This window comes from Sapajus apella, unplaced genomic scaffold (assembly GCF_009761245.1).
Source record: "Sapajus apella isolate SASKATOON/1434 unplaced genomic scaffold, GSC_monkey_1.0 scaffold19, whole genome shotgun sequence".
NCBI lineage: Eukaryota > Metazoa > Chordata > Mammalia > Primates > Cebidae > Sapajus > Sapajus apella.
In genome coordinates, this window is record NW_022436959.1 from 28,746,592 (window position 1) to 28,756,303 (window position 9,712).

At 48.5% G+C, this 9,712-nt stretch overlaps 1 protein-coding gene across 1 annotated transcript in view; it reads right to left on the reverse strand.

The window, feature by feature from the left end:
• NXPH1 (neurexophilin 1) overlaps positions 1–7,866 on the reverse strand; it is a 324,126-nt gene extending 316,260 nt beyond the window's left edge. The window contains exons 1-2 of the mRNA XM_032287098.1: positions 6,720–7,866; positions 5,705–5,868 (exon numbers count right to left, since the gene is read on the reverse strand). Coding sequence (XP_032142989.1) covers positions 5,705–5,758 — 54 coding nt within the window. The 5' untranslated portion in view covers positions 5,759–5,868; positions 6,720–7,866. The remainder of the gene's footprint in view (positions 1–5,704; positions 5,869–6,719) is intronic.
• Positions 7,867–9,712: the final 1,846 nt, after the last annotated feature.

Consider the following 9,712-nt stretch of genomic DNA (forward strand, 5'->3'; position numbering starts at 1 on the left):
TTGTCACATTCCTTCAAGCGGAGTCGTCAACATGCCAATCGGAGGCAGAAAAATGCGCGCGCTGTTTACCAAGCTCCGGGAGGGGGTTAGTGCTGACATCCAGAAAAAGAGCTGGTCGGGAACTTGACTAGTGGATAAATCAAGACTGAAACTTCCTGCACACACGCGACAGGACCAGGCAAATAGTGGCTAAGAGAATGCAGCGGGAGGCAGGAGTGCAGACTCGCTTTGAGACTCTGCTGCACCGAGAAGCCGCTGACCCGACGGCTCTCGGCTGGCAGGCAGGCTCGCCCGCTTTCCCTTAATTAAAATGACGAGGACTGTTAAAGTCTTAAAATGAGACCTGAAGACGCCAACCGACATGGTTGCCCAAGAGGAGCTTTCCTGAATCGAATCAAAGCTAGACACTTTTTATTTAAAAAAAAAAAAAAAATCAGAAAGAATGCACACTTCCTAACTTCCCACTTGAGAGCAGGCAAAGTTTCAGAACTTCCATCGACTTGCTTTATAGGTGAGGGAGCTCAAGAAGAGTGTTATTCCCCATTCCCGAAATTCCCTTTTGACTCTTACTCTCAGCACTTCACAGCAGAATTCTCTGAGGGCTCTTCTGACTCTGGAATTCCAGGCGAAGCTGACAAGCCCCTCGGTATTCCACGACTGGGCGGTTGGGGAAGGCATCTCTTTGCCAGTGCACGGCACCTTCTTCTCCACCGCCCCCCTAGTCCACTCCCCACCCCCTATAAAATCAAAGAAGCTCAGGACAGAAAAATTCTTATTTCAAAAAGCAATATCCAAATGCTTTCATCACTCAAATGCCCTTTTGAAAATATTGTCGACAATGGTTATTACCCGGACAATGCTGTCAATTTCTGTAGTCTGCAGAAAATCTTCCCTCAGATAGAAAAGTAGGACATTGGGCACCTATCTCAAAAAAAAATCAACCAATTTCCCAGCCACCCGATATATTTTTCACCCAGACAACACTTTCATTAAGGAAAAAATAGCCGTCAACAATTCAAAGCCAAATAGAAATCAGCTTCGCACAGAGGAGCCATGAATTTAATGGTTTTCCAAAAAAAGACCGCTGAGAGAGATGGAGCAATCCTAGTTCTCTCCTAATACTAAAGGCAGCTTCCCTAAAGCTATCACTAGAAGGCCTCAGACCAAGATAATACTCCCAGAAATGGGGCAGAAATGGTGGCCCACCCAAATGCTTCCCACACTCTTGGGCGAGTTGCTTTCTTGGTCAATGGAAAGTTGGACATTTCAGGAAAATGCCTATAATAGTAGCAACTTCTGTGTCCCACAGAGCTCAGGAATAAATCTTAAAACTGATGGGTTCTAAGGCTGTGCTGCTGGGGCAGAGGGTCCTCCAAAAATCTAGGCTGAATAGTGTATCTATCTAGAAGGCTGGCCTGTAGCAGAAGAGTCAGGAAATGCAGTGGAAAGAGAAACTCTCAGTACAGCCTCCAAGAACTAGCCTTGATAGAAAACACTTAATAGTCACTGTCAGGAAATTTATTTTATTTTGTTTATTTTCAGGAGTAAGTTCAAATTGATTAAGTGTGCAGCTGGCTTAATTTTTAAAAGATGAGAAGTACATATACCTAGTCCAAAGGAAAGACATTGCTGGTCTCTCTCCCTCTGCTTTTTCCCCAGCTCCCATATACCTTAACAACCATCTTCATAACGAATGGAATTCACCCAAATGGTCTGACTTTTAACAGTGCAGAGGTAGTGGTCCCATGGATACATTAATTACTCTCCAAACTCTATTTAACAATTGATGTAGAATTCACATTTTAAGGATACTCTAAATATGAGAGAATAGATGGTTCAAAATGTTGTGGCACCAGTTTAGAAAGGATTTTGAATTCCTACCTATTCTGATTTAAAAAGCAGCTCAATTATTAGCAATTTAATTCCTAGCAGAACTTGTGGGACCTCCTTTCATTAGAATAGAGCTATGGATGTTTGACTAGTCACAGTAATATTATACAATGCCTTGTCAGATGCTTTGGACTCAATTTCTGAGTAACTTTTTCATTAGCATGATGAGAAAGTGCTCATTAGACTCACCTCTTTAACTGAGAATTACCATGGGTGAGCCCCCAAACAGAATGCCACACTCTGTGGGAGATGCTCTCCTGGTGCCCTGGCCTATTCTTTTACTTGATCCAATGAGACTGACTCAAGTTAGAATCCCCATTCTTCACAGCAAGAAACCATATTTTTCTAGCTTATTCAGTATATGCTTCAATAAAGTTAAAATGCTGTCATCCTGCTATCCCATTATATCATCATGAAAATATCCTGGAATTGGTCCAGGACTAAGAAGAGAGTAAAGATTGCAAAACTTTGTTTTTTATTTTTAACAAGTATTGTTAAGCCATAGATTTCTCTCCAATTGAATTCAGGCTTTTAAATCTGCAATACATAACATTCAATAGTCTGAAATTTTCTTTACCTTTATTTTTACAAGTTGGTTTCCCATCCCCATGCATTTATGGCTGCAGCTTGTCCTGTGGCGGATTTTGAGTATCCGAGCTAACATGCTTGAGAAGGTAACTTTGCTGGCACATATCTAATTAGCTTCCCATTAAAGTACTAAAATAAGCTTCTGTTTTGAACTATGACAGATTTGTCTCTTGAAAAAACACAAAATCCTAGAATAAGCATTCAAAGAATCCTGGGCCAAGAAACATACTTTGCAAACATGCACCCAAATACAGGCAGATAACTGTGGCTTAGTGTGGAGCACTGACCTGCTGCAGTGTTTTCATAAGAAATTATTCTCAAATTTGGGGGTACTTAACGTATTTCTCTTTAAACAGAAGCCTAAATATTTCTGTAGGAGATATCTACACATGCCTTGCTTCCTGGACTTAATGTGGTGATTACTCCCAGGGAAACATAACTGGGATGCCATGGGCTTAAAGGGCATGGTGCACTGAGATATCAGTTAAGAGGCAAGGCATAAAAAGAGAGATGCAGTCACTTAACTAGTGGTGTGAGCTCACAAAGACAAACATTATCCATCTTCCCTGGCTTATGTCAGTTCAAGAGAAAAATAAAATAATGGTTTTGCCACTCTTTCCTTCTTTGAATGTAACTTAAATTGGCTCCTGACAATCTGTATGCATCTAGTGCAGGTTCTTACAAAGGGATGAGATCTTCCAATGTGCAGCTACAAACAAATGATCAATCCAGTTAAGTGTATCTGGTGTTTAATGAAATAGATGAAGAAAGAAGCCTTGATCACTTCTTGATCGGTTCATTGCCCTAGAGTTTTAATCAAGACTCTCTGCTTCTTTATTTGCCTAAAACTATCCTGAAGTGACTGCCCAATTCACCCTTTTAAATTCATTTCCATGGTAGAAGTCAGCTTTTTGCTCCTCCAGGAAAATAGCCTGGAATTCTGCTGGCAAATATCCATGGGATTACATCCCTGGAAATACTGCCTTGGGTCACAGCCATCAGCCTTTAGTTTTTGTGGTGCATGTGGTTTCTAATCCCCGACACACAAAACTACTTTAGATTGGAGAGAAAAGAATGGACTTCTAAATCGCCTTCTCTATTTTATTGTTCACATTTCGTATTGTTTTGAATGAAATTGGAAAAATTGTCTCCTTTCTCTGTATTGCCAAAAGGCATTCAGGTAATGAAGTCTGTAACTAAACGGTAATTGAATCAGCATAATTTGCACACTGAATGGTTTTCAAATGCTCCCAGTTTACAATTAAAGGAGAATTAATGCGCTTGTTGTTGAGAACGCAGCGCATTAGAATAAATCCAGCACTGTTGCTGTAATGAGTGGAAAACGGTTTAACTGCCAACAAACACATTTAAAATTTAACACAATGTATTGATTTCACTTCTGCTTTTGATAGATTATTTTCCAGACTATCGAAATACTTGCTCCAAGAAATAAACTGCACCATGGCCGCAAGCCCTTGCCGTGTGTGTGCACAGCCCAAGGACGTAAGAGCAGTCCTCAGGTTCAGGTCATGCGTAAAGGTATGCAGAGGAAAGGGGCAGGCAGGTTACTTTGGTCAAGGGAATCGTTAATATTCCTCCCCTGTCGCTTTCACTTTGCATCCCCTCCCATCTCTCTAAAAAAAAAAAAAAAAAAAAAAAAAATTCTATATTTCCTCTAGCCAAACTTTCTGCCCGCCATCTATGGCCTCTCAATGTCAGTGGGCTTACTGAACACATGTGGGGGCGAAAATGATTGAAGATGGGAAATGGGAAGGACACTTTTTGCATGCCCCCGCGTTCCAGCGGAGGAAGGCACAGACTTCGGTGACAGAGTTAGAAAGGCTGTTCTTTTAGATTGGCTGCCCCGGCTTTCACCTGTTTACCCCAAGGTGTCCTGTGGGCGAGGACACTGATGCGCAGCGCCCTCTGGCGTCCGCGGCTGCTAAGATCAGGCGATAAAGGTGCAAAGATAGGCAACATTGAGGGTTCTTGGATAGAAGCTGAAATCGGTTAAATACACATTCGTACACACCCATATATACATATACTCACTCACATACACAGAATTCACACAACTCTCAGCTTTTCAGTCACTTGCACCACGGCAACGGCGGAGAAACGCTGTCAATTGTAGGGGTGGCAATTCTTCCAGGCTTGTGGGTTCTATCTATGGCTCTTGGGATTGAGGGGCTCCAGTACCACCTCCAATCCCGTTTCTGTGGACCCATCAGGGAGCTCAGGCTGCCCTAGAGCCCCTCACCCCTAGACAGAGCACCCCGAGCCCTCGGTGCGCTCTCGCGGCTTAGGATGGGCTATGGAGGTCTGGGCACTGAGCACAACTTCACCAGCAGGGCACAAGTGTTTTCACGCCAGAAGCCAGACCTGAAATATCGAACTCTCCTTGGCTCCACAGGGCACAAACAGCTCCCAATTCACCTCAACAAAGCGCTTCAACCAGGAGCTGAGTTCCAGCAGTGTACAAAGTCCAGCCCCCCGGGAAACTCTGCTACTGAAGGACACGGACCGTGGCTTTGTTTAGCACTGTCTCTCTGGCGACAAGGCCTACCATTCCCTAATAAAGGACTAGTCACTGGAGATGGGATTTAGTTATTTGGTGAAAAGGAGAGGTCGAGACAAGAGGAAGGTGGACGTGTCTGCTGGAGTATCTCTGACCTAACTCTGATTGCTTGCGTTACTCCTGATAGTTAAACTTACCCTGTCGGAACCCTTACAAGTCAAAGAAAGTTAACTGCGCTTCTTTGTGTGTTTCCTCTCCAAATCGAGGAAGTGGGTGGGTAGATTGACTTTTAAAGTCACTTGGGCAAATTTGTGCTTTCCACCAACCCCCCCCCACCACACCCTTACTTCCTTTCGTTTAAACTCTGTGCATGAGCTACTGAGAATTCCTGCCTTCCACTCCTCATTGCCCTCTACCCCATAAAACACCCCATCGCACTACCTCCTTGGGTTTAAGGTGTCTAGGGCGCCCTAGCCGCTTTCCAGAATCACGCGGAAGAGACTGGGAGACTGGAGCAGAAAATGGGGATGGAAACCCCTGAAAATCCCACAGGAATCCGGAGACCAGCTTGCCAAAGTTGCTCCAACACAGCTGCTAGGAAGCTGCTCTCGCTGAACTGGCGGCGTGACCCTCCTCCCGCGTGCCCCCGGTTTCCTTGCCTCCTGGCCGGGGTAGCAATACGAAGTCGCCGGACCCTCCAAGACTTACCAAGTAGACGGTGGGCTGCAGGAGAAGAAGCACGTACCAGCACGCAGGCTGCATTCTCCCGCGTCTCAAACTTCCTTGGCGGTGCCTTCGCTGAGTCTTTGTTCCTTCAAAAACATAGATCCACCTGACATCCACTTTACAGAGCAAGGAGCGCTCTCAGCAGCCTAGATGCAAATGAAATTAGACAACCCATGACCACACAAGCAAGGTTAGGCTTGGCGATCAAGCAGGGAAAGAGGGTCGTGGCGTGGAGTGGGGGACCAAAAAATATACCAGAAGGTAAGGTACAAAAAATTGAAAAGCGAGTAAATCCAGCGCCTGAGACGAGCAAGCGCGCGGTCCGCAGCCTGGGAGGCGGGCGGGCGGACGGACCAAAGGGAGGATGAGGGGCTCCTTGCACCCTGCGCTCCTCGGGTGCGAGTTCCCAGGCGGTGGAGCCCACTGAGGCGCGTGCAGTATGGTTCGGAGCCCGCCTTCTCTGGCAGCGAGACCTGCCCTAGTGTTCGGTGGCCGGGCGGCTTGGACTAAAGGCGGCGGCTGGTTCTTCGCCAGCTCTGGCAGTGCTCACACACGTACACACCAGCAGAGAGAGATAGAGAGGAAAGATAAAGGGAGAGACAGAGATTGAGCGAGGGGGGCCCTGTGAGAGGAAGGGGTAAGTAGAACTGACCACGATTAAGTGCTGGGTATCTCAACACGTTCGGTGAAGTGGGGGTGGGGAAAGCGAACGCAATTTGCATACGGGAAAACAGGGCTCAGTTTACCCATTGGAGCCCCCGGCACACACAAAGATACACAGGAATGTTCACAGTCACATCTCTAGCACTACTTTTTTTCGAGACCAGGGGCACAGCCAGTCGCTAACTTCTAGAGGAGAAGCCTCCTCCCGGCTGTGAGGGTCACCTGCCAGGCATGTTCTCTTCCCCAACCAGCTCCCCTCCCTGTCCCTTCCTCATGCCCACCACCCCGCTCCAAGGTGTCCCCTTCGGGAACAGTGGAGGCGAAGGGTACGTACCGCACAGGACTTGGGGCGAATCCGGCGAGAAGGGACCGCTCTGGGCAGGCTCCATGGAGAAGCTACTCGGGCCTGGCGTCTCCCGCGCCCCGGACGTGCCCTCCCAGGCGCTCCGTCTCCATGCTCGAGCGCAGACGGGTCCGGCTGCCTGGTCCAGCCTTGGCAGAGTGGCCGTCCCAGTGCCCGAGTCGCGCTCTGGAATGGTTCCACCACCTCCCCAAGGCTTGGCACAGTTGGATTTACTGTGCAGGAAACTTAAGAGGCAAGAGAGGGAGGGAGGAGTAGAGGAGGAAAAAGAGGAAGGCAGAAGGGAGGGAGAGCAAGAGGGAGGGAGAGAGGCGGATGCGCCGGGCTGCTGCACCGGACGGGCTGGGACTGCCTGCGCGGGCACTGGGACGCGCAGCCTGGGACTCTCGGCTTCCCACAGCTGCCTGAGGATGGTGGAAATGACTTAATGGGAGGAGATTGGGCAAGTTCTCTGGACTTGAAATTGAGAGATAAGACCCTGGCCTTTCGGAAGAAAAGAGAACCACACGGCAGGCACAAGCAGTCCGAGTTTCTGAGGAAGGGGTGGGGCGGCAAGAACCTGGGGCCTGCGGCACCGGGAGCAGCCGGACCTCTACCCGCGACGCTGGGAAGCCCGGGAGCCCGTCCCAGTGGCGTCTCGGGCGCCGTCCCTGGTGCTGCCCGGCCACCCGGGGACGCTCTGGAGCGCGCTGGGTTTCCGGCCGCCGCGGTGGTCGTGGTTTCTCCGCAGAGCCGCGGTTTGGCACGCCTACCTTCCTGACACGGACAATTACTTTGGCACGTGGGTGAATGATTCCTCAAAGACCAATTAGTTCCCCGTGTAAACAGATCCCGCTCTCAGGCTCTCGCGGGCTGAGCCCACAGGGACAAGTGGCTCCCGCGGCGTCTTCGGTGGCCGCAGCGCCCCCTTCCCGGGGGGCGTAGGGAGAACGTGCAGTCCTGGGGAGTGGCGGGAAGAGCAGCAGGGAGTAGCGTAGGGCGGGGAAGGGCACGGGAGGGTGCAGGGCGCCCCTGCCAGCCTCGAGCGCCCACGCGGGGAGCCTCCGACCTGTGGCTGCCCGGCCGGAGGCGGGGGAGCCGCGGAATGCCAGCCATTCAGCTCGAGACAGCCGAGAGGACTGGGCGACCTTGGGCTCTCGACTCCTCGACTCCTCGCCGCCGGCTGGGCTGAGCGTGAAGGAGGAGGAGGAGGACAGGGGGATGCCTGGAGCTGTCACCACCTCCCTCGCTACTGACACCTCCCACTCAGCCAGCGTCTCCCCGACCCGGCCTCTGTGCTCCGACTCTGGCTGTCTCTGTCTTTCTCAGTCTCTCCCTTACTTTCCCTATTACTCAGTCTTTCTCGTTCCCTCTCTCTGTCTCCTTCCTCTGTCATTCTTGTGGTCCATGTCTCTGTCCCTCAGCATCGTTCTGCCTTTTGCTGCCCTTCTGTGTGTCTCATTCAGGATTTCTGAATAGGTCTCTGTTTATCTGTGCCTCCACCCTGTTCCAGCCATTCCCCCTCAGACCCTTTTGTTTTTGGTTTTGTTTTGTTTTCCACCCTTTCCAGTGTACAACCAACAGAGCAGCTTCACCAGTCTCAGGAGAGAGCCAGGACAAGGCTCTTCTGGTGGGTTGGGATTGCCAGTGCTTCTGGAGCTTGCTTAAATTCAGGCCACAAATAGAAGCCCAGATGAGGGTATCTCTTCCCCAACCTTGCCCGTTGCATCTCCAAGCCTGCCCTTCACTGGAGCGTGGCCTGGGGTATGCACATTTCCATATTAATCTGTAGGAATTGTACAGGAATTTATCTCAGAAACCTGAGTTAGGGACGTCAAAATCTAATTGTGATATTTAATGAGTCTGGAGTGTCCTTTCCTCAAGTGTGGCTGTGGATACTCTGGCAGGTCTGGGCCTAGATATAATGTATGATCTAGACAAGAGGTCCCAGGGCAACCACAGGCAGAATTCCCCTGGATGATACAGACCACTCCTCAAACAAGGCAGTGACAATCTGCAGAACCACCCTTTCCTGCAGCGGAGGCAAGAGGAGCCCCACTGAGACCTTCACCTGCAATCAGATCTCCAAAGACCTCTAAATTAGATCCCCACTATAGAACATAGGTGCCAGCACTTTGAGGCCTACACTCTCCCTTCCAGGTAAAAATAGCTCTTTAAAGAGCAAGCTCTTCTAATCTCAAAAGTTGTACTATTGCTGTGACCTCCTGGAATTCATTGGGGCATATGCAGAGTAAGGCAGTGAAGCACACCTTCTAACTGGGTCTCTGAAAATCCACTTTAGAAAAATACACATGTACATATAGTATAATTGCAATGTTGCCTTGGCTATTTTCACTTACCAGCTATTTCATGTTCTTAAAAACTTTAAAGAAGAAAAATTAAATTCTTGGGGCACCCATATCTGAGGCCAACTGGTCAAAGTTGGGGCCAGAAAAGCTTAGTTTAATTCCATCCTCTAGGATTCATGAGGCCATCCTAAAATTTATTCCTATTTGTACAGGAGTTCCCAGACCTCTTAGACTGAAGTACAGAGCTGGGGCAAATGTTGCCTGCCTCTACGTGGATGCCCAAGCACCATTCTGTCAGAGTTGAACTTCTGTCTGACCTTTGGGAAAATGAGAAAGAATCAGGCTAGCGTTGGAATATGCCAAGTTCTTTTCTAAGCCTTACTTTAAAAACATTCTGCTTCTAGTGCCATTTAGCCTTAAAAGATTATTGCTTGTGAAATAGAAAGATGATCAGAGACCTTAAAATCTCTGTCTGAATGGGACTGATTATTTAAGAAAAGCGCCACAGGCACCTAGTAATGGGAACTGGTTTGACACTTTGTTCTATGACACAGGGTGCCAAAGAGCTTTTTCTGTTAATGACTTGAGATCTTCTGCCCAGATAGTCAACCCTCACTGGATTCTATGAGACACTTGGCCTGGTATATAAAACAGTGGTGGATTGTCATTTTTTGTATT